This window comes from Amblyomma maculatum, chromosome 5 (assembly GCF_055883805.1).
Source record: "Amblyomma maculatum isolate TAMU_Amacu chromosome 5, ASM5588380v1, whole genome shotgun sequence".
NCBI lineage: Eukaryota > Metazoa > Arthropoda > Arachnida > Ixodida > Ixodidae > Amblyomma > Amblyomma maculatum.
Genome location: NC_139348.1, coordinates 142,064,540 through 142,089,290, shown reverse-complemented (window position 1 = coordinate 142,089,290; position 24,751 = coordinate 142,064,540). Strand labels below are relative to the sequence as shown.

The 24,751-nt window shown below is 44.8% G+C and overlaps 1 protein-coding gene across 1 annotated transcript; it reads right to left on the bottom strand.

Annotated features, from left to right (window-relative positions):
* Positions 1-712: 712 nt before the first annotated feature.
* On the bottom strand, positions 713-24,653 carry LOC146189788 (VPS35 endosomal protein-sorting factor-like). The gene is made up of 21 exons (XM_084604553.1): positions 24,364-24,653; positions 23,757-23,853; positions 23,186-23,308; positions 20,676-20,838; positions 19,741-19,814; positions 18,939-19,067; positions 17,019-17,103; positions 16,159-16,236; positions 15,029-15,173; positions 13,006-13,099; positions 12,835-12,912; positions 11,740-12,021; positions 10,378-10,494; positions 9,594-9,647; positions 8,260-8,736; positions 6,112-6,189; positions 4,109-4,223; positions 3,157-3,492; positions 2,395-2,513; positions 1,565-1,711; positions 713-1,011 (listed from the first exon to the last, which is right to left on the bottom strand). Exons 1-21 carry the CDS (start codon positions 24,375-24,377, stop codon positions 910-912), a joined length of 2,907 nt encoding a protein of 968 aa, XP_084460679.1. The 5' UTR covers positions 24,378-24,653; the 3' UTR covers positions 713-909.
* Between the last annotated feature and the right edge of the window lie 98 nt (positions 24,654-24,751).

The following is a 24,751-nucleotide window of genomic DNA, read 5'->3' as shown; positions in this document are numbered from 1 at the left end:
CCCTTGGGCTGTATATTTTTGACAAAGGCTGTACATCCTGTTCAAAAGGCCTGTGGTATATGCAAAGAAACTGTGCTGCTGATTGTCTAGCATTTGTTGCATGCCCTTCTGACCATCCTCGCCATTCAAGCCTTGCATTTGTTAAGTTTCTCAATCTTAATGCACTGCTGTTCCTGCAATGATGATTTGTGGTGGAACTTTATGTAAATATGTGGAATTTATGAGGGGTCATACATCTACATGCTCTTCTTTGCATCAATGTTAGGCAGGAGGATACTGCTGCGAACCATTCACTATTCAAAGCCTTATTTGTTGTTTTGAGTAGCTGCCAGCACGCGGCCTTATCACTGCAATTGTAACGCGTGGAACGATCTTGTTCATGCTCAGCTTCACCAAGATGCGGCTTTATCATTTTCTTTGTCACACAAGATGTGTCGAGATGTATTTCGAACGATTCCAGCCGCTCACGTTCTTTTCCACAATGTTCCATGTTGTTCTAGCCATATTTTGTGTGTTTATCTAGATGCTTCTTTGCAGAATTTAAATTGAGCACTGCCGAATGCAGTGGGAATTCATAGATCGATGACTGCCGAACACGAGAAGCTATAAAACGCAGGTGTCCTCGTCACCTCTTGAAAACCAGTGGAGCTTCCCGAGGCTTGCAAGACTGAGTGAGTAACTGTACTCTAAGTATGACAGAAAGGCAGTATGCTCCACCTGTATACATTTATTTACTCTGCTTTTCAACTCCCAGCCACCCTGAGCTTGATGCCGCGAATGCAAAAGCATTGGTTCTAAGCAAATTTTGTGTCTGCTGCCATCTCCACCAAAGCCAAAGATCGGCATCCTGCCTGCCGTCATTGTAGACCGGCTATATGAAGGAGGCAGTGCAAGGTCTAGATGGGGGGCTCAGACAGGTGATGGAATCTGCAACTTGGTGGCCAGCTCGGCGTACGGTCCTTTGTTGCCAGCTCTGCAGGCCCTCTGCTTGACAAACTCTAGGCAGCGTACCTGCAAAACAACAGCCAGCAAGTTGTGCAGCTGTTTAATCCTCTAACAAACTTTTTTCTTTAAGAATTGTACAAAAATGGCCATCTCCTATTCTTGGAATTGACTATCCACATTATCTAACATAAGAACACCAAAAAATCTTTTTTCTTTTTTTCCATACAACATCTGGTACATTTCTATTAGTTGAAAATGTGCCTGTTGCAAAAGAACTAGGTGTGTGTGAATATCCGAAACTTCGAATACGAATCCAATATGCTTGTTATTCGATTTGTATTCGTATTCGTAGCAGGAAAAGGTGCAGCAAGATTGCGCTAGGTCTAGTAACCTGATCCCAGCTCCTGTAGAGTGCAAACCTCAAATAATCTCACTTCTTCCCTTTAGAGCCAGCCCCTGTGAAGTGGAGACCCCGAACAAACTACTATCTCACTTTTTTCCCTTAGAGCCAGACACGTTTCGAGCCTCAGTAAGAGATTAAGTGTGTGCCGCTATCTTCTTATGCCGCCTCTCTGAGAACCGAATCCCGTTGTGGTGAACAAAAGTAGTGGACGCTGACCGAGGCCCGGTGGTCCAGGGCGGCATTCCGGTGGGCCAAGCCCCAGAGGCTCACTGCCAGGGAGAAGAGTGGCCGCCGCTCTAGATTGGCCCCAACGACGAGCCGTTGCAGAAGCTCCAAGGCTAGCCTTGCTTGGCGCTCCGCATGCTGCAACCGCGCACACACACACACCGTCAGTGGACAATTATGGACAGACATCCGTTCCAACATAGTTTGTTTCTCTTTTTCATTCTTGCTGCCCTTCATTCTCCTTGCCTCCTTTTACGGACACCCGAAATTAGCACACGAAATGTGGCTTGGCTCGGCTGAACTTAACATATTAGTGGCTAGTCATGGTTCTAACTGGTAAGCGCACCTTGAAAACTTGGCATGCAAACACTCACTACATTGCAAAAAAACTAAACATCATCCGCGCTCTCGGTCTTCAGAGGGCAGTAACTTTTCACTGCGGGTAAACGTTTTTTTTTCTACTTGTGCACTTAAAGCGGTTTTTGTGCTGCGAGCTGTGCCATGCAGTTTTTATCAGCTGAAAGTGATGCCAAAGTTCCACTCGGCAACGAGTAGGACCACAAGCTGACGACAAAACACAGGGCCGATTTTGGTGAGTTGAGGGAAAAGGTCTTGCCAAAAGTTTTGCAATCACACCACTATTGCCTTGCACTGTGCACGCCTGCGTAGGACCATGCCAGCTGGCTGGTCGATGACACTTACAGGGCAGTACTGTTTATTATTAAGAAAAAAAAAAATCCTGGGCAGTTTTGCAATTTTGGTGCAAGTAACATCTTTCTGTGATGCACGTACAATGACAGGCGTGACGGCACGTGTCTTACCCCAGCTTCACCGAGTGTACGCAGATGTCCAAGCAGCTGGTCCAGCACATTGGTGCAGAGTTGCTCCAGCTGTGCCCGGAACTTAGGGTCACCACCGTAAAGTGCATCGTTGGAGTCCACTGCAAATCCAACACTACACGGATCACTTGGCGAATTCTCATGTCTCACGTTATCATCGCACACCTTTCACAACACTATCAGGAGCAGATGTCACGACTTTCAAGTTCCTGCCTACCGGTAGGCAGTAGCTACACAATTAAGACCAGATTCCAAACACGAATGTCTGTTACGGCACTCATAAAAAAAATTAAACTGTGCTCAATTTAAGATGGACTTGCCAGCAGTTCAAGATGTGATTCAATAATGTAGAGCAGCACAAGTGCCAAATCGTTAGTGCTGTCTGTTTAGTCTCGTTCCTGCTGACCTAAGCTGTTGACCCGCCATTGTGGTGCAGTGGTTAGGGTGCTCGGCTGCTGTGCCCAAGGACGCGGGATCGAATCCCAGCCACGGTGGTCGCTTTTCGATGGAGGTGAAAAGCAAGGCACCCGTGTGCTGTGCGATGTGAGTGCACTTTAGAGAAAGCCCCGGTGGTCGAAATTTCCAGAGCCCTCCACTACAGCGTCTCTTATAGCCCGAGCTGCTTTGGGACGACTCCATAAACCAAACCTAAGCTGTTGAATCACAACATTTCTGTTCTCCGGGACAGCAGTGAGCAAATGTGCCACAAAACAGAGCGCCACAGTCGGTGAGACAAAAACGCACCCTTGTCCAAGTGGTAGAGGTAGTGCTCCTGGGCCAGGGCCACGAGCAGGTTGAGCGCGTTGAGGAAGACACGTGCCCGGCCGTCGCCGCCCGAGCTAGCCCACGCGGAAGCCGGCCGCTCGTGCAGAACCTGCAGCAGGCCGCGCAGCAGCCGCAGCGGCTCGTGGTCCGGGTGGTCGGGCACCACGAGCAGTGTCGACAGCAAGCTGCTCGTGTATGACACCAGGAACGGCTCTGTGCTGCTGCTACGTTGGGTCCCCGCGCCTCCGCCTTCTGACTCCACAGTAGCTGGCAGCTCTGGAAGTAGCTCGATGGCTGCCTGAAGGAATGCATCCCCTGCATGATAGATGGAGAGAAGCAATCATGCAGCATGATGGTCTCAATACAAACTCATCAGTCATGCCCCCATTTTTATTAACAACCATCTATAAATGTGAGCATGAGAGCCCTTCTTTCCGCACTTGACTGTTGTCTAGCATTTCGTATTTGCTCTAAGCTTGAGTTTATCTTCTTGCAACAACCAGTGAAGTCAGGTTTTCATTTCTTCATCAAGTGATGAGAGAATGGAATGCCCTTCCTGAATCAGTTGCTACCATTGGTAACAACACAATTTTGACACTGATAAGAACAGCCTAAAAGGGCAAATGTTTATAGTAACTCATTTTTTTATTTTCTTCTTCAACTATTAAAGTGATTATGACATACTCCGATTGTTCTCTCCATGAACGGGCTGCCTCACAAACATGTCACAAGTCACAAACGTTAGCCCTGCCCACTAGTATTTAAAGTCCTGGTTCTGACACATTCTGATTATTCCCTCCATGTTTGCATCAAGACCATTATGATATATTATTGTTGCTTTGTGTTTATGCTTTACTTAAGAGATGTGCACAACACCAGATAATAACAATACAGCTAAGTGATGTACAAGCTGCAAGAAGGCTAAAGGTACCTTGCGAGAGACACTGGTTGAGGTATGCTGTCTGTCCCGACAGCAGGTATAGCTCCAGCCGTGACTGCACACTGCTCAGTGATGGGATCGTGATGAAGCAGTAAGCTGCACATGCCTGCGGGTGTGAGCTCACGATGAAGGCATGCAAAGGATTCACTATATTTGAAGTTCTCGACATGAAGAAATGCCTCCATGATGAACGCCTTCCAACTCACCAGGGATAAGTGAACTGGATATATAATCAAGCTCTGCAGATTACCAAGTACAACCAGGTGAGCCAATGTCGCAAACTTTCGTAAAACAGTTACACCACTTTATGCAATACAGGTACGTCACATTACGTAAAACAGGTCAATGTCACTTTCCGTAAAACAGGTACGTACCTTCCCAACGTTTTCTTTCGCATTGCACTTTGCCTGGTCATAAAAAGCCTATACGATATAAATGCTGGACAGAATGAATGGCCCAGTATCAACTGTTTTATCTAGTTCAATTGTGCCCTTAACACATACGCAAAATTTTACAAGGAAACGTTACAGATGTTAAATATATGCCATGAGCATTCATGGCTCCTTTGTCACTAAACAAATCAGGAAATCGGGCTGCTTCTTGACCAGGGAAAAAAAGATTATGCAAACAAACAAACAGATATTTTGGAGATATAGTTAAAGACTAGTGTGCAAACAGTCACAAGGAGTTGATTGTGAGAAAATGCACATAAGCTCAAAGACATTGCTAATGTGCTGTCATTTGAAGCTTACTGTGCCCATGGGGAAAACTAGCACCAGACTCGCAAAAGCGCGTGAACAAGAATGAAACAGAAACACAACCCCTCTGCATCAGTTGAGAGAACTAAGTGTATTATTGCACTTAGTATAGAGCCTATTTGTGTGATGTCGGCAGCACGGCACATGAGAGAGACAATCCTGTTGTCTGGAAACTCTAATAATGATCATCACTTTGATCATCACTTCAAGGCATGACGGAGGGGGCTTTCGTCAGCGTTGAGACAAGTGTGGTGTGCTGGCCCCTATCGACCTTCCTTTGTGTAGTGTCTTCACTCATCACAACTCCCCGTGAGCTCCTAGTTCCAAGCCTCTCAAAAGGTGTCTGTGGGGGCACAACGTTGTCACGCAGAAGCCTCCTGCCACATGCCAAACTTGACAGTAAACAGCGCCTACAAAAGTGTCTTTTTTTTTTTATAGTTTCCAGTTGCAAGCTAGTGTCTATACTTTGCACATGCAGTTCTAGCATTTTGCGTCGACACCAAGACGAACGAACTTATTCCTGTGATATCATCTCACGCAGCGCAGTTGTACAATCAGACACAAGAGTCTCCAGGGCAAACAAATCAGTAAAAAATAAGGCCGACAGCTCCATTATTAGTTATCCATTCAAGACCGTACTTCTGGGTACACATATGCTCTAATCTGAAGCAGTGAAATCGGGCAATCATAGGCAGACCTTGCACTTCTGCACATAGACTACTTTTTACACACCTTGTAGAATTGTAAATTATGGAGCTTAATGTTCCAAAAGTGAACACATTGGATATGAAGGATATCATAGAGAAGAGCTACGGATCATTTTGATGCAACCTGGGGCTCTTAACGTGCGCTGACATTGCACAGCACAAGACCATTCCTTGTGTTCCATTTGAAAGGCCAACACTATGGCTGCGATTGAACCCATGACCTTGACGTCAGCAGTCAAATGAGCCAGTACAGTTGGTACAGCCTTTGTCAAATATGTAGAGCCCAGGGTGTCTGCTTCCGAGTCGTGTAGTGGTGCTGATTTAGCATTTGTGAAGGTCCTTCCCATTGGAGAGGGCAGAAAAATAATCTTACTATCAAGAGATTCGGAACACTGGAAATGCATTACAAGCCGCGAAAAGTATCTTAGAAGCAGACCCCTTGGGCTTTACACTTCTGACCAAGACTGTACATCCTAGAGACATTACATGCCTCGTAATGAAGAGTGAGTTTGGGCTCTGAGTGTCTCACCCGAACAAAGGCGGCCGTCTTGCGGGTGTGGTGGCCCTTCACCACCTGGCGGGTGCGCATGGCAAGCAGGTTCACGTCCTGCACGCATGTAGAGAGACAAGAGGCCCCTGGATGATGCTACCTGCTCCAAAACGTTCTCTGCAGAAACACGTGGCACCCACATAGAGAGGGTAGAAACGAACACAATAAAAGTGGTGTAGCACTCTTTTTCATGCTTCAGAGTATTGCGGAAAAAGAAAATATATCAAAAGCTATGAAAGTGACCCAGCCTGAACTGACACGTAACCTTTTCATATTTGTCTCCATTCAATGTCCAATTAACTCCGATATGAGGGAGTAATTTTTTCCTTACTTCACTCACTCTACCTAAAGGGAGTACATCTAAACAATATAGACTTAATGAAACTTTGTTCCACATGGGCCCTACATAAGTCCTAAATTACAGGAAGGGTGTGTCATCAATTCGCAACAAAACATGCATGCCCAGAAAGCACTCAGCCCAGGAAGGGATAAAGCAAGGTGGTGTAAGATGACAGCACAGGCAATGATGGCAGGAATGGAACGCAAGCTGCCACTATGTACAACGCAGCAATGAAGATGGGTAGTTGATAGATTTTGGAATCTTGGACAATAACAAAACAGAGAAGCGGCCCACAAAGTCATCAGAATCAGAATTACCGCTGGATTTGGTTCATGAAGTCCGGCGCATCCCAAATGGGTAAAAATTATGCTTACGAAGAAAACAAAACCAGCTCTGGAGCTTGCCACCATGTCTTTACCAATTTTTGCACTCTATTGATCAGATCTCGTGTTCAGATTGTCACCCAGATTTCCTCACTATCGAGGCTTTTTATCCTAAACTTCATCTAAACGCTGCATTCAACTGTTTACAGTTTCGTTTAGGGCAAGTAAGCAGTTCACATTGCAACAACTGTGGCTAAGTCAAAGCAGCGCAGCATATTCTGTTACAACGCCCAGCATATGCCAATGAACACGCACATTACAAACATCTTATGGAATCACTCAAGTCACACAACAAACTTTTTATATGGCTATATAGATCACACTGGCCTCCTACACAAACCAATTTTTCTGTGTTCCTGATCACTAAGCGCTTTCTACGCAGTGAACTTTGTCAACCTATTTGTAGGACATTGCACTTTACCCTTCTTTCTTTTTTCCAGCATATCAATCTCATGCACTTCGCCCCTGATTCCATGGCCAAATTTATTTGTGATTGTATTCTGTAAGGCCTCTGCTATTTTCTGCACCTCCGTCATCTTTCTCTCCCCACATCCCTTCTCCATACAGAGTGACAAATCAGCAGATTTTAAATGCCGGCTATATTCTGCTCTTTTCTCCCCATTACAGCATTTCTCTCTCACTCTAATGCAACGTATGTGGACAGAGGAAAAGGCAGAGCAGTGTGCAAATAGTCAGAGGCGTAAAGAAAGGAATAAAATAAGAAAAGCACAAAAAGAGTGCTTTAGAACAGGAAGCAGAATCAGCCCACATCCAAGTACTGGGGTGACCGTGATTACGTGCTTTCTTAATGAAGCAGAGACCTTCAACCGTTCAAGGTGAAGAACGCTAGATCAAAATTCAGCTATTTCTCGTGGCCACTTCATTGAAGTTCACTGATGGTGGAGCCACCGATGAGATGGGCTGCCAGCTATAGCCTGGAATTTTGATTTCTCTACTGTCTTCTTGTCTATCAGTTCTAAGCAGCGGTAAGCAGTCATCTTATTAGTTGCATGACAATCAGGGCCCGTATTCCGAGTTTACGTCGTTATCGAAAGTGTCGCTATCTCATGTGACCTCGAGTCATCTAACAGTCAACCTCTTCCGGTTCCATAGTGGCAACACCCGGTTCCGGCGTTTCTACTAATCAGATGACTCGAGGTCACATGAGATAGCGACACTTTGATAACGACTGTTTCCCAATGGTGCCACCTATCAGTTGGGTTGTAAACTACTGACTGCACCCCCTGCAACTTCAATTTTTCTACAACATTTTGTGCTTTGAGTAACCGTGAGCAGCTCATTTTAATGATGCTAATTATGTAACAGTGTGCTAAGCTTCAAATTTTGACCCAGGAGGTTCCACAAATGGTTTGATCAATGAGCTCCATCGTTCTGTATACTCACCTGCACTAGCTGCACGAGTACGGGGTCAAGGGCACTGAACGCCGCCCGGGCGTCCACATAAAAGGCCAGCTGCTGCTCAAAGTCACGGCCAAAGCCAACCCGCTGCAAGAATCCGCACAGCAGCTGCCCGATGTGCCGCCGCTCGTCTTCGAGGGTAAGCGCATTGAGCGAGGCATGCAGGCACTGGCCCACGTGCATGAGCGCGTGCAGCACCAGAGGGTCGCGGGTGGGTTCCTTTTGCTGGGCCAGGAAGGCAGCCATGACCGCTTTGCAGCCCTGCAGTCGGGCGCCCCCGTCCCGCGGCAGCAGGTCCAGTAGGGGCAGGAAGTGCTCCATGGCGCACAACCGGCCAAAGTCGGTGACATGTTGCAGCAGCCGCTCAACGATGCGTGCCAGCTGCTGAGGGTGGTTCTCGTACGCCCGGTCTGGCACCAGCTGCCGCACCAGGGCGCCGAGCAGGGCGTCTACCTCCCGCACCTGCATGAACTCTATAGCATCAGTCTTTTGACAGCGTACACATCATCACTGGTGTCATCAGCCTGACTATGCCCACTGCAAGGCAAAGGCTTCTCTTAATGGTCTCCAATTAACCCTAGCCATTGCCATCTTAACCCCATTCCTGATCTCATCCACACACTGCTGCAGTCGCCTTCCCTTGAAAACAGCTCCACAACACTTGACAGTAGTGACTAAGTACTAGACAATTTCTTAACAGTGTAATAATTAGCGAGGAAAAAGAAATGCCTGAGCAGCGCCATGCATCTGCAAAGATGGCTTACATTCAACTTTCTCAACTCACGGTTTTAAAGGAAAACAAGTCTTGTTTTGAAAATGGTCAAACTCATGACCTCCACCATTCTGCAGCAGTCACTCTAATAGCTGAATAAACTGGGCGGCCGGTACACAAGGTGTTTACTATTATCTCATTACTTCCTAGTTAGGTACCAACTACCACTTGTGTATTCTTCCGGATTTCACTAGAGGGAAAGGCCAACGCCCAGTTTCAGAGCAGTCTAGAGATTCGACACCAAGCCAGATAGCAAGCTTCAACTCAGAATTTTACACAGCGTTCGCAATGGACTATGAAACAAAACTCTAACGAAAACGCTAGCAGTCAAAGCTAGAGGCATTCATTTCAATGCTGAGAGATGCAGAAGGGAGTAGATAGGCACAAAGGTAGAAGTAGCTCCTGAGCCACAAAAAATTTAAGGACCACAAGGTTTGCCTTGGGTGGCAAATACACACGCAAGAGGACACAAGCGGGAACATATCAGGAGCAGTGGCGACGTGTGACTTAAACTACGCAGGATTAAAACAAGTTCAGGTGCTCCTACCGTGAAGTGCTTGCAGGGGTACTCGATCCACACCTCGACACAGCTCAGGTAGTCCTGCAATGAATGCCAGCCATGTAGCCAAGATGCACTGAATACACGTCACAAGTTTTGAATTAGCCACAGGTTTCAACCACATTTCTTCACCAGTAGATGCTGTTGTTTTATATAGTACATTCTTTTCTTGATTTGTTCTCCATCAAAAAGCCTGTCAAGTTTCATAATATAATGAAGTCCTCAGATTTAGGTGGTTAGTGCAATACACATCAGCAATGGCAGTGTCAACAGATGACCTATTCATTGCATGCACATCCTATCTTATGCACCGCAGGCAAGCTTTGATAGTCGTGACCAAAAGAAAAGCTCCTCAAGGCCAAGAATGAGCATTACCCTGGCCTAGTCTCAACATAAGCAAGCATTAAAGGAAACGGGCTTTAAACTAACTTAACTATAGCACCTGTACATCAGAAACTCCACTGTGGTCTAGTGGGGACACCGTAACTCATCACCACCATTTCATACACTGAGGACTCATTAATGGTTCCCAAAGCTACAGCACTAGGTTGAAGATATCCAGATTAGATTTAACAAAGCCACTTTTACATTTCGCCTCTACTGAAGTGAAGCAGATGCAGCTGAGACTGAACCAGTGACCTCACACTAAGCTGAATGCCCAGTAAATATTTCCTAACGGGAATCCGCGGAATAGAAAAATGCTTAAACAGAGAAAGGCTGGTATGTGGTGGCCACAGAAAGAGTTCCAAGTGCCTGCGGGGAGAAAACTTACGGCAGGGCTTCGCAGCTTGGCAATGACCTTCCATGCCTGGCTCAGCACCTGGCGCCGCTGGTCCTCGGGCGGGTCAGCCAGCACTAGGCAAAGCCCCAGCGTGCGCAGCAGTACGTGCTAACGATTCCACGGAGAGAAAAAAGAAAACATTGTGCCCCTGCATTGCCGAGCACTGAGCAAAGCAAAGGCTTGTACCCATTGCATCACCAGTCGGTGTCCAATAGCACTGGGGATCAAACATGAACTGATATGAACCAAATAGCTCAAAAGTTTCCTGCACGTCACCTGCAGTGTAGAAAGAAGACTATCATGTCATCCTTCTAACCAAAATCACGGTGTTGTCTACTTGCCCTATGCTTTATCACTGCGGTGTTTGTGAGGAGTCAAGTGGTCATGCGTGACATCCATGTCACAGCAGGATGAGCTGTGATATCCTCGCGGGCGAATCTAGGTAAGGTATAATATAGTATAAATAATTAAGAACTTCAGACCCCCACCTAATCAAATGCAATCCCAGCATGTAAATGGTGCTGAAGCACTTACTGGCCGAAAGTCAGTAGCTACTGACAGCTGAACAGCAGAAATTTGAACAGTTGATTAAAGAGCTTCTAGCCAACACTCTGAAATGTTCAATAATGTTCAATGCTTTGATACTTGTTCTCTCATCTTTCAGTCACACTCACACTGATGCCTATCAGTTTCCAGCACTGTAACACTAAAAAATGAGCAAAGCAAGGTTTTCTTTCTCTTTTTACGTACAGCAAGAGCAGAAAACTTCAGAGATTCAATTCTAGCAAATACTACTCTCAACATATGTTCATGCTATCCATCACTCACTACCACTAAAAAATTATGGGGGGTCCCACCATGTAAAACAACACGTACCAAAACCACACTAGTGAGCTAACAACTCTATTGCCTCAGTCAACATGTGAAAGAAATGCAGCACAACATGATACATGCATTGTTCACAGGTAACATCAGCCTAGCGCTAATGAATGCTCATTGCACAGGTGTGCATGGTCTCGTGGGGATAACATTACCATTTCATGCAGCTGGTGATAAGTGATTTAGAATGTACAAAACATTCACAATGCAATACAGTACATTATGATATACATCCATGAGGAACAGCTACTCAATGCCACTGCATGCTGGTGCTACTCATGTGCAGTTGCACAGATAAACAGCTGTGCGCGACCAACAGACACCTTTGTCGCAGCGCATACGCACACTGAGATGTCATGTAATGTTTCAGCTGACGGTGTGCCTTTTGTAATTTTACAAAGAAATCACTAATGTGATACATTGACAAGGTGCAGTCGCGTGACACCAAAATGTGCTGGTTCGGTAGTCACGCACCTTGGGGAAGGAGGCATCGTCACAGTCCCTCATGAGGCCGACAAACTCGAGGGCCCGGTTGGCCACAAACTCGGGCCGGAACGCAGTCATGATGGAGTTAAGCAGCAGGGCGCTGTTGCACTGGGCCTTGCAGCGGGCCAGCACCTGGTCCAGCAGGTCCTCCGAGGCCCCATGGGCCACGCACTGGAGGATCCAGTCCAGCGCCGGACAGTACAGGGTCAAGTAGGTGGACAGGTCCAGCTTCTGTTGCCGCAACAACTGCTGCACCACTGGACGCTCCAGCTGCACGATACGCGCGCATGCGAGAACGGGACAGGTTGAGCTTCAAAACAACACAGAACAGGCGCAAGCCAACATATTCTTTTGAAATTAAAAGTATTAAAATATGGTAAGCAAGAAATTGCAACTCTCCAAAATAACTCGGCATCCACCAAAGTTTTTCAAGGTTTGGTTTGTTGGGTTTAACATCCCTGAGCAACTTGGGCTATGAGAGGCACCACAGTGGAGGGCTCCGGAAATTTCACCCACCTGGGGTTCTATAACATGCACTGACATCGCACAGCACATGGCCGCCACGGTTTTTCGCCTCCATCGAAAAGCGGCCGCCAAAGACGAGATTGAGGATCTCTCATACTTGTCAGAAGCTCATGATTCACGTGTCACGAGAAACTAGCAAAGGTATGCTGCAAATAGTACATCGCGCTCAACTACTTCCCTCGATAATGCACCATTGAGCCTTGAGAGTGTAAAAAAAAGAAGTGTTGCATTTAACATTTCTTAAGCTAGGAGGAATGTGCCAAAAAGCATGACGATTGAGCTATGAGCCAAGGGCTCACATCATGATCATGACCAATGTACCTTATTCATTCGCCTATTGGTGTGACAGAATGCCCACAACACGAATCAGGCTTCACTTAAAATGGCAATTTTGAAATGTTTAATTGGTGGCATCAATTTTTTTTGACAAGAGAAATTTTCTTTAGCGAAGGAGCCTTTGCTTTCACAAATAGCAAGCAATCAGTAAAACACAAGAAGCGAATTAAGTGTCGACCACTAAGCTGCTAAAAAAAACGGCCCTTTGTCAGGGCCACTGACCTGTGGATATGTGAGCAGGAAGTGCCAGAAGTTCTCGAGAACATGCTCGTGGGCCTCGGGAGCAACCGACATGCCAACCTAAGCGAAAGATCCAAACAAGATCTGAAATGAGCGACCAAGCCAAAGCCGAAGAAAGCTGTAGTTACAGCCACAACTGCTTTGCCGGCCTACCCTGCAAAGGTAGCAACGCGCATAGGCGGCCACCAGAGGATCTCCAATGCCACAGATAGCACCAGTTAGCCGCAGAAGCACGCGGGAGTATTCCCTGTAACAGAGAGAAAACTGGTGAGAGGACTACCACTTCTGACTATTCATTTTGCTGAAAATGCAGCAAGTTAAAAAGTTAGGTTTAGGTATATGGGGTTTGATGTCCCAAAGCAAATGAGTCTATATGAGAGACATAATAGTGGAGGACTCCGGAAATTTCGGCCACCTGACGTGAACTGACAGCACAGCACATGGATGCCTTGCCTTTTCCCCTCCACCGAACAGCGGCTGCCAGCCAGGATTCGATCCCGCATCCTTTGGCACAGTAGCCGAGTGCCTTAACCACTGCACCAGCGCATTGAAAAGTGCCACCTAATTAAAGCTTCAAAACCGTGATTCATGCCCCCTTACTAACCTTACTTAAAGTTCCTACATAGTGAAGCCAACATGGCGCATTCAGCAATGCATAATGTGTATTTGAAATTTCTTGTCATTTAAAAACTTCAGCTAGTGCAGTTACAGATGGTAGTATACGCATATATGTTGTATGATACAAGCTAAACCCTCACTAGGGGCATTACACAACAACTTAGATATAAAGCCCGTCAAGATTATTTACGAGCAAAAATGAAGGCTATTGGCTGGACGGTTTGGTTTGGTTTACAGGGTTTAACGTCCCAAAGCAACTCAGGTTACAAGGGATTCAATAAGGAAACGCTCTGAAAATTTCGGCCACTAAAACGATTCTTCTACCAGCACTAACATTGCACAGCACACGGGCATCTCGCTTTTTTGCTTCTATCGAAAAGTGGGCACCGTGGCTGGGGATCATCCTGCGTCCTTGGGTTCAGCAGTCGAGCGACCTAATCACTGAGTCATTGCGACGAGGGGCATTGGCTAGATGTAATGCGTAAGGAGAACAAGCATAAAACTGCGTCGTTACACAAGTACACAAGTGAAATCAGTAGAACCACAGTGATACGTTCCTGGTTGATAAGATGTTCCGTGTTGGAAGTTCAAAATCGTATTTTGTAAAAATCTGTAATAGAGTTAGATAGTTTTTGTCCAGGATAACACAATTTCCTAGTGAAAAAACATGAAATAATTTTTTGTCATATTTGTACAAAAATATGCAATGCATACAGAAGTCGTTGTGAATGAGTCGTGCAAAAAAGGAAATTTTGTTACTGAAGGTGGCAAGATTCCAGATAAGATATTGTTACTTAGCGGTATTCGCTAGTCGTGCTAAGAATGATGAAGTGCAACAGACTCCGAGAAGAAGACGACGCTGAGGGTGGTGAAATCGGTGCTGTCTTAGTTGTGCGGACAGCTTTTGGACTGTACATCTTCCTCGTAACATCTCTTGGTGGAGGTGCGAGGTATCAAAGTGGCACTTCGTGCCGTTTTCTATCTGTGAATGGCTGGCATAAGAAAGGACTGAAGCTAGAGAGAGCTTCTACGAGGGATGAGAGAGCGAGAATGGGCTGTTAGACGGACTGGAACGCAGATTTGTCACACACTCCCACGCTCCACAAAACTGTGGCCGGGACAATGCGCCCATAATATTGTTACGGGGAACATGTACTGTTCGAAAGCTGTAACGATATTACACTGCTTACTTTAAATAATAAAGATTTTGTTAATAAGCTTATCCCCGAAGGAAACACGTTCCATTCTTTTATGGACAAGGCTATAGAGGCAAAAGTTTGTAATTTTTCGTCCAATAAAAATAGGGCTAGTGGCACATGGCGGAAGGAGGTGGCGTATCCAATGTTTGCCACTAGCACATTTTTCAAAACTCATGCATGAATGCACTTTCTTGTTGACGATTATTACACCTACTGCAGAGGAATGTCCTGCATTTGAGCCATGCACTTAAAATTGTGAAGGCTTGTGCCACCTTAACTCTTTTATGGGTGGTGGGACGCATACGTCCCACTTAACACTTTTTTCGCAAAAGCAAGGCTGCACAGACGGCATGACAAACCTGCGAGTGAGAAAACTGCAGCAGCGAAGGATGGCCGTCTCAACGTAGAAGCGAGGAATGAGCTCTCGCACTGAGGCGATTTTGAAGAACCAGTTTCGGCATGTCTCCTTGGCTGACTCGGGTACCTGGTCCGGTGTGAAGTCCACTGCAAGGAGTGTTCTGTTTGGCGAAACCCTGCTCGAAGACCCTGACCACAGATATACTAAGCAGCACTTCTGTATGAAAACCTTTAATATTATCTGGCAAAAGTACAGAGCACAGATGCAAAGAACTGCAGACTATGCCATGACTGTTCTAATCAACAACCTATGTCGTATGAATGACCAAGTAAACCACACGCCTCCCTCTGAAAGGAAACATATCAAGCACCCAAAGTCCACAAATAAGCCAAATAAGCATACTTTATTGCTTTAACATTTTATATCTGCTTTTCTCTTCGGGTACCGGATCTTGTCAGGCAAATTTATTTGTGAGCATCCTGAAATATATAGAGGATATAAGGAACTCCGCAGTGAAACGCTCCAGATCAGTTCAGGTCACAAGAGTTCATTAAAGTGCATTGCCATTACATGGCACATGGGCGTTCTTGCCTATCCACTGTGCCAAAATACAGCTGCCTTGACTTGGATCAAATAAACCATGACCTTAGGGATCAGCCAGCCGAAAGCCTAAGAACTTGTGGCAGGTCCGTTCTTCAATCACGATAGCCATGGCTATCCTTATTGGCCCTATGCTCCAGAAAACAACACACTTCAAGCTTTAGATATCTGCATTAAACCCGTGAAAAAAATAAAAACTAACTACACAGTACTTCCATAGGTTTTTAGGTGCTATTATTGCATTTTGCCTTCATCAAAATGCACCCATTGCAGATTAGAATGGAAAAGACTCGGTAGTTGTACAGTGTAGTTACTGAACCGCTGCAAAAGGTAAAGCCTAAATGCTGTCTTCGTCTTCAAAGCCACAGGACGAAACACTCAGCTAATTGCTCAAAGCTCTAAATCTGTTAGCTTCTCACAAAAAGAGGCCACCTGTTAGTGTTTATTATTAACAAGTTGCTAAAGAAAAGTAGATGATGACAAAGTGCTTAATGACAGGTATGTTTACGACGTCACCAGCACAGAACTTACCAGGTAAGGGGATGGGCACCTTGCTGCCTGGTTTCAGGTACTCGGCCTTAGAATGGATCCGCTGGTACACCAGCTGACCTGCCCGTCAGGAAACACCCCCATCAACCAGCAATAGCAGTTACTTCACACAAGTGCTTCCGTATTCCTGAAGCTGAAAGTGGACACCACTTCTGGCGACACTGCAACCAGCACACTGTAATCGCTTTCAGCGGGGCTTTCACTTTTGTTCCAGAAATGTTGGAGCTGTATATCGCTCAATGCAATATTGCATGCATTACCTTAAAGCTTGCACCTCACCTCGTGGCATAGGATGCTTTTTTAACTAGCACATTAAATGGCTTTAAAAGTGGTAAAAATGCTGTCCTCATAGGCAAGAGCGAACCAGGAGGGCTAAGAGTTCAAAAGAGGCAGTGCTCTGACAGCTTGAAAAATGCTTGTCATGAGGCTATTCAATTTTCGGATTGAAGTTGACCCGCTCGGCAACTATGCAATATGAAATCAACAATAATGGCTGACTGCAAGCGATCGCCATTGCCATTGAGCAGATTTCTGAAATAGTGTTTTGGAATGCTAAAAAGATAGAACTTAGTAAACACTCCTCGTGTTGGCCTGTCTCACAGCTGTTTTACTCTCCTTGTCTGCAACCTCTTAAAGAAAAGAAAAGTTTTTCCAGCAACTTTTGCTAAACCTTTGTTGCTTATGTGCCGTAAAGCCCAACAAAACTACAACTTCTGCTAAGCTGAACAGACTTACACGTCTCATCACGTCTCCTTCAGGACACACTACAGTAATCCCATTTACCCACAACCATGCCTGTAAATCACTTATAGTATGCCTTGTACGCCACCCTCAGGGCTCACCAAAGTTGTCCAGGATGTCGGTGATAAGCACAAATTTGCTCGGGTAGAACTGCACCACCGATGTGTCCACTAGCAGCTTGGAGCACTGCAGGCAATGTATGCAAGAATCATCACTATGCTAGCTAACAGTTTTGGGACACCCAAAGGGATGCAAGAGCAAGCAAATGCACTAACACATGAACTAAGCGCACAGCGCGAGTCAAGTGCCTTTTCTTGGCTGTATACAGCATGCTAGCACGTCTGGATTGTTTTTGTTGGTCCTTTTCTGCTATTTCTGTAACGTTCGTAGACCGAGCAACACGGCTACTACACTACAAGGGTGTGTCCTTTGCTTTGCTTAATATTGGGCACATAAATTTTTTGTTTTACTTTTCTCACCATAGCTTTACATTAATACCTAGGAACTGTCACCTGGGTCTGATCACAGACTGGAATGACTGTATCAACTAAGTTCTCAAGTCTCAATGCTACATTGTTCTTGCACTGAAAACATGCCAGAAAGGGAGTAAAAGGTGGTACTACATGAAGCCATCGTTAATTTTTTCTTTTTTTTTTTTTCCCAACGAAAAGCACTGCATTCTCTCTCAACTTTCATTAGATTTTTTGCACTGTCAGCGATCTGAAGAATAGCAGCTTAAAAGACGGTGCCGGACAACAGTGTGTGTGTGTGTCTGGCTAATGATTTTCATGCTGTTTCTTAATGCAGCAATGTGTTATAAATCTTGCACGGCAAATTTTGACCTACTTTTACATCCAAACATTGCGCCAACAAGTTTGGTGCAAAGTGCGTAATACTTGGTCAACAATACAGGCCATTTGTGTCTTGATTTGCACCTGTTTTTTGGCACCCAATAGTCCGAGATGAAACCAAACATAACAACCAGATTTATATAAGTGCACACAGTGGACAGTACTAAGCAGTACATGGCTGTGCAGTTAGAAGAATTGGTTATACAGGTGATCCAGGTGGGCTTATAAGAACAGGAAGATGAAGATCAGGAGGGAAATCAATGATAAATTATCATTATCATTGATAAGAGAGTGTAAATATTTGAAATTTCGAATATGAATTGAATATTTATGTTATTCGATGCATATTCAAAAAATTTATATTCTGAATTTTCGAATATTCGAAAATTACCGAATACACCGTAGGTTCACTGCACTGCACGCTTCACCGCAATGCTTGGCCAAGTGAACTGCGCAATGAAGCATCCTCAAAAAACAGAGGGGCCGTTTTGTGAAGACGGACTGTCCCTTGTGTGAACACGGGCCTTACTAACAGTGTGTGTAAAGTGAAGCACTTGATAAAGCCAGGAAAAGATTTTCTCACTTCAGGCCCACTTTAAATGCAGGCAACCATCGTGCAGGTGTTCACCAAAAGAATTATTACTGTGATGCAAGAGGTTTTTGCATTTTTTTTCAAACCATTAAAAAATTTAAGCTTTAGGCTAATTCGAACATTTTTTTCTGGTCCTTTGAAGGCCGAATTAATAGGAGTTTACTGTATTCAACAGCAATATGACAGCTCCACCTGGTTTCATGCAGGTCTTTCTGTCTAAAATCCGTTAAATGGAATCCTGCATAAAATTTATATGCTATTTTTTCAGTTAGGTATGCACTTCTGTGCAATTCTAGTCCAACTTTTTTTGAGAAAACCATGTTCAGAAATAACCAAGATGAACAATGTTTTCTATTTTTGAAATTCTTCTTTTTTTTTACTGATCAGGTGTTCAATATTTGATTTGGTAATCGAAGGCATTTTCCCCCCCCCATATCATATTCAATTTTTATTTGCAAATTTCAACATTCGCACACCCCTAACGATAATGCATTTCTAAGCAGCCGCACCCAGTGCTGCATAATTTTTTCGTTGCATCTGAGCCATGCCTGGATGTACTGTTGAGAAAGTAAACGCACCTGGATGGCAATCTTTAAGGCCTTGACGCGCTGGTCCTGGTCCCAAGCTTGGCGTAAGGCCTGGTGAAGCTCCTCGATTCTGGTGGCATACTCCTGTTGCGACAGGTTCAGCATCTCCCGCACCGATCCCTGCATGTACAACCGGGGAAAAAAAATATTAATAAACAAAACAAAGAAAAGTAGTATATTAATGTACTCGCGGCCCCAGTGGAATGCTCAACCATCAGGGTTCACACAACGACATAAACGTAAATAACAATCCTGACAGACAACACGTGAGCAATAACCTGAATCCTCCGTCACGGTATGACGGACATCGCAAGTGTCTACTAATGGTTACACCTTTCTAAAAACACATGCATTTGTTGACGACATCCAACATGCCCAGACCGATTTAGTTTTTGCCCATATGAGTCTGCCATTTTGCAGTGCTAAAACAGAGCTGTTGTCAACATGCTCTTCAATGCATGTTGTTACAAGAAATACTAAACTATCGCTATTATCAGTAGTATTCCCTTTAGCAACTGAATTTACTCTTTTTCGTACTTTGTGAATGATACGGCATCGAAGTAACATCTTTCATGTGGTTACCATGGCTCCGTGAGCATATGTTCTGACAGAATACAAGCGCAAATCATGGCAGTCATAAAGGCTTGCTTGATTTGCACAAAAGTGTCAAATCAGCACTGCAAACTACACCGAAAAGCACAGCTTGATGCCGACAAGATATGGCAGTAAGAAGATAGCGATGCTCCTTGATGAAAACTCACTTGGTTGATATCTTCCAAATGCACGAGCTTACCTCTTCGAAATCATCCAACTGTTCAAGCCGATTCTTGACCTTGTCTGTGACCGAACTCTGTGTCTTTACTACCACTGGAAAAAAAGAAGGAAAAAAAAAAAAGTCCCTGTATACAACACACACAACATATGAAGTGCAATGGGTGACATTCTTCCATCGTGAACGCTGTTTAATCAAAATTTATGAAATTCACAATCGGTAGAGCCACATATCTGCCTGACCTATATTAATTTTCAGTGCAATCTCGATCAACTTGATTGCCAATTGCTCCACCAGTGAACAAGGGCAAGCATGCCTTTTTTGTACGTGCCTTTTTCCTTCCAGTGCAGCCATGCTCTCAAAGCGAGAATGACAGTCTCGTCGTTCATAAATCTTGCTCAAAGAAATGCAAAGATAAAAATCAGACAGTGCAAAGACTGCAAGGAGGACGGCAGCATACAGCATGGTCAATTTTGTTTTAAGGCTGGTGCAAGCATTGTTGCCTGTATTAGTGCTGTGAGTAAAAAGGCTGGTGGAAAGAAGGTATTCACACCATTATTCATTGGTGGCACAAAGCTAGTTACACAAGTTGATCACGATTACATTGGTTTGCTTTGCTTTATGGAGTTTAATGCCCCAAAGAGACTCAAGCTATGAGTGATGCCGTAGTGGAAGCCTCCGAAAATTTCGAACACCTTGGATTCTTTAACGTGTACTGACATCGCACAGCACATGGGCGCCTTGCTTTTCGCCTCTATCAAAATGCGGCAGCTGCGGCCGGGATTCAATCCCACATCCTTGAGCACAGTAGTCTAGCGCCCTAACCACTGCACCAGATATGCAGCTGTAATATGCGTGGATTTTATAAATGCTGAATAAATGGTGCTCAGGGAAAAAAAAAAAATAATGGTATCACTTTTTACACCCCTCCTACCACGAGCGCAAGTCGCTGTTACCTTTCTCGCCACCTGACAGGAAGCTCGTGGCAATAGAGAGCTTCTCGGCGGTTGAGTATTTGGCCAAGATGGCTGCCTTCTTGTGCTCCCAGGGCTCAAAACGCGGTGACACTTTCTGTCTGCTGCCTTCCTCAACTGCGACGGGACCTCGTTCCTCCAGATCCTGCCCAAAAGAAAACACATGATGGAAGTTGTGAATTGCAAAAAAAAAGAAAGTGATGAAGAAAAATTTGTTGCCGATACAACACAAAAATACAGCTTTTGGCAAATAAATCCACTTTTGCTATGCACAGATACTACACACACTTCATCTTTATGACGCAGTAGGCACTGGCTTCATTTTGGCATCCAACAAAATGTGAGCAGCAAAACATAAATGCCAACAGCAAGATAAAATGATCTCGGCTGAGACAGACTGCATACTACCACAGATGATTATCATTTAAAGGACTCCTTTTCGGTAGTGTTCACAGACTCCATCTGCATTTCCACTCTGAAAGTCGATACTTTCTACTTTCAAGTGTTTGTGCCCATGCTTTATATCTTGATGTCAAACAAAACTGAGAACAAAGCTTTATTATATATAGTTAAATCTCATTTACCGAAGTTGCGGGAAGCCAGAAAAATTTTTCATGATACTGACTGAGGAATTTCTCAGTCACTTAATTCGATTTAGGTTTGGTTGATGAGGTTTAACGTCTCTAAGCGACTCTGGCTACGAAAGACGCTATGGTCGAGGGCTCTGGAAATTTCGATCACCTGGGAATCTTTAACGTGCACTCATATCTCTCAGCACATGGGCACCTTGTCTTTTGCCTCCATCGAAAGGTCGCCGCTGTGGCTGGGATTCGATCCCACATTCTTGGGTACAGTGCGCGCCCTAACCACTGTGTCCTAATTCGATACATTCGATTATATATGGCATAGCAGTATTTAGAAATCTATCACAGCCTCATATTTGCAAAGTGTATATGCGCCGAAATTTAATATGCCCGTTGAAACAAGCATATATACAAAGAAGCAACGGAAATTGTTACCATAACAAGAAAAGCCCCACAAACTACACATTTATTTCCCAGCTAAGAAGTCGGTGATCTTTGTTTGTGTATGCTTTGTAGGCAATGGCTGCATGGATTTTCTTGTAAGTGCGAAGTGTGTCTCGTGCATCTTTCGTCTTCTCTAACTTTGCATGAAACGTTTTTTACTGCTTGCACCATTTGGTGAATTATTTTATGTCGGAATTACGCAACAGTTTGGTAAAGCGAGATGAAGTTGCTCCGTGACATTACCATTAGCTCGAGATCAATAAATTTTGTGGCATTTCACACAAGACAGACCCAAAATTAACCTTTTCACCTTAACTTCTTGAAAACCGATTCGTTACGTTGGGATAGATAAAGAAATTGGTTCCGTTATTTTAAGTTAGTCAAAGCATTTGACTCTATGGGTGGCTGAGAGAGAATTGGGATATTGTTATATTGGGTTCTGTTAAATCGAGTTTTGACCATAGTTCAGAGTGTCGGTTCAGTGGTTTATGGCACTTGACTACTGAGGCAAGGGGCCCGGGTTCAATGGAGGCAAAACACAAGGCTTCTTAGTACTGTGTGATATCAGTGCCCATAAAAAACTACAGGTGATCGAAATTGTTCGCTGCCCTCCACTAAGACATTCTTTTATAATCCACATTGTTTTAGGAGTCGCTAAAATGCATATACAGTGCAATACAATACGAGGGACTCTGTATGTTTCATAGGTTTTAAGCAGGTATACACCATGGCTTGCAACATCATGGCAGTCGTAAGCGAAATTGTTCGCTGCCCTCCACTAAGACATTCTTTCATAATCCACATTGTTTTAGGAGTCGCTAAAATGCATATACAGTGCAATACAATACGAGGGACTCTGCATGTTTCATAGGTTTTAAGCAGGTATACACCTTATTCACGTGATGTCATTTGCACAGCACAGCTATGCTGACAACCATGGCTTGCAACATCATGGCAGTCGTAAGTGTTCTGTAGTTGTGTGCGGGCACACGAGATGGCGTCATCACCTTACACCGATGACTCTGGACAGGCTGACAAAACGCGAGCAAGAGTAGCCGCGACGGCTGGCCAACATGTGTGATGTTTTGAATAAACATGGCCGTTCTTGGGGCAAGTCCCAATTATGCCGGCAACGCGACAGCTTTAACCATTAACCTTCAGTTTGAAGCATCTGTCAGTATGTGATACAAGTGTTACACAGTAATAAATAGGCTTTGTGAGTACTTGTGTAACCATGAGAATGGTAGCCATGCTAGCATTTTACGGTGCAATGTAAAGACGCTTCGGTAGGAAATATTCTCGGGTACTCATAAGCCATTATACTCATAACCCTCTCAAAGACACCTATGTAAACATTTTGGCTACCTATATGTTGTCTGATAACTAGGCTATGTCACTAAGGCTTCAATCCAGCCATTAACGCAAATGAAACATCCACAGGAAATGTGGCAATGATAGGCATACAGGCTGTTGGCTGGCCATGGCGGAGAGGGGGTCGGCTCCCTCGCTGATGGACAGTGGGTCAGGCCCAACCCAGGCATTGCTGGACTGCCGCAACCGTTCCGTGGTGGCTGGCCGCCGCTGCTCCTGAAGACGGTTACATGATGTGTGCTCAGAACGTGAAGGATTTTCATGCTCTTATAAAGAACAACACAGTAAAATGTTAAAGAACTTTCCTGTTTCTTACATCCTGGCAACTACACTTTGTGACGTCCTAAAATCTCATATCATGACAAACATCCGTAGCGATTAAAGTATTCCTACAATGTCCCATAAGTCCCATATGAAATGTGAGCACGGATAAGTGCATGCAAATTTCAAACAGCAATAGCTGCAGTACAATCTGAGGATGGCATGACTTCCAGAAGTTTTCATTTGACATTTAAGGTATCCTCTGAAGTCCCAAAGAGGTAATGTTGGGTGAAGAGCTGCAGCAAACAATGGCCAGCTTCCAAACATTTTACATACAGGTTTCCTTCGCAAAATTAAGCCAGTTGTGTGTGTCAAGTCCAGTAAAGTGCGCATGCGCACTTACTGTGACGACAGCACTCCTCAGCGGGTGATCTGTCACTTCTTCCAGAGCGGATCGCCGTTCCTTGCGCTCCAACTCATAGTTGATCACTCTGCTCTCCCTGAAGAAAAATAAATCACGTTATCTCCTGCAACTACCGGTGCACTTTTTGGATGTCGCGCGCCTGAGCCAAGGAAGATTAGTAAAATTTGTTTTTCATTAACAAAAAATGTGTCGAGTCGTTCAATGCGTTTTTGCACACTGTGTCACAAGACTGCGATCATTTAATTATTATTGCCAAGTGTGTGAATGTTTAAAAGGCGGCGAAACAGCCGGAGCCGGCGCGCTGCTCCCGACGAGTGTTGAAGACACTGCAGCGCTGTTTCCAGCTCCAAGAGATGCAAAGTTTTAAAAATTATTCTAAAGCATAACTAAACATTTTAAGACCATATACTTGCAAGCAACAACCAACAGCATGCATGCAGCACGTTCCGCAGCGGCGGCATATGATCAATTGTGTATTCGCGCGCTATGCGAATCGCTGCGTGCAAACTCGCCATCGCTTTTAGTGTGTCAAGATCCTCGATCAGCGGGCGTAGAGAATCAAAATTGGAAGGACCGTACGGCTTACCAAGTTATTGTCATAGCCGTGCAGATATCACCGATGAAGAGCAGAGCACATTTAATCGGTACTTCAAGTGAGCCGGATCGGTACTTGGCCGGATTGCCTCCGTCCGACAACCACGCACCACTGAGCACTTCAACCACGGATAAATAACTCGGGCGAGCGCCCACCACTCGACGCGATTAACGCCAACAATTTGCGAGTTTAGAAAGTCACAGAAACAGAAACTACTCAAAGAGTAGACGCACCTCCCACTCACACATGCAGAGCGAGCATGCGTCCCCTGTAGCCCAAACTGATCACGAAGCCAAATAATAATTTCTTTAACGTTGCGAAATTCAACAATAAAAACAACGCTAATATGTAGTGGTCTTGAATTCAAAGTGTGCATAAT

What these genes read in the sequence shown, in the direction of transcription:
- LOC146189788 (XM_084604553.1), bottom strand. An exon ending in TGCAGTTTTCTCACTCGCAG is followed by an intron (nt 13,100 to 15,028) that starts GTTTGTCATGCC and finishes TCTCTGTTACAG; the next exon opens with GGAATACTCCCGCGTGCTTC. An exon ending in CCCTGGACCACCGGGCCTCG is followed by an intron (nt 1,012 to 1,564) that starts GTCAGCGTCCAC and finishes GTTGTTTTGCAG; the next exon opens with GTACGCTGCCTAGAGTTTGT.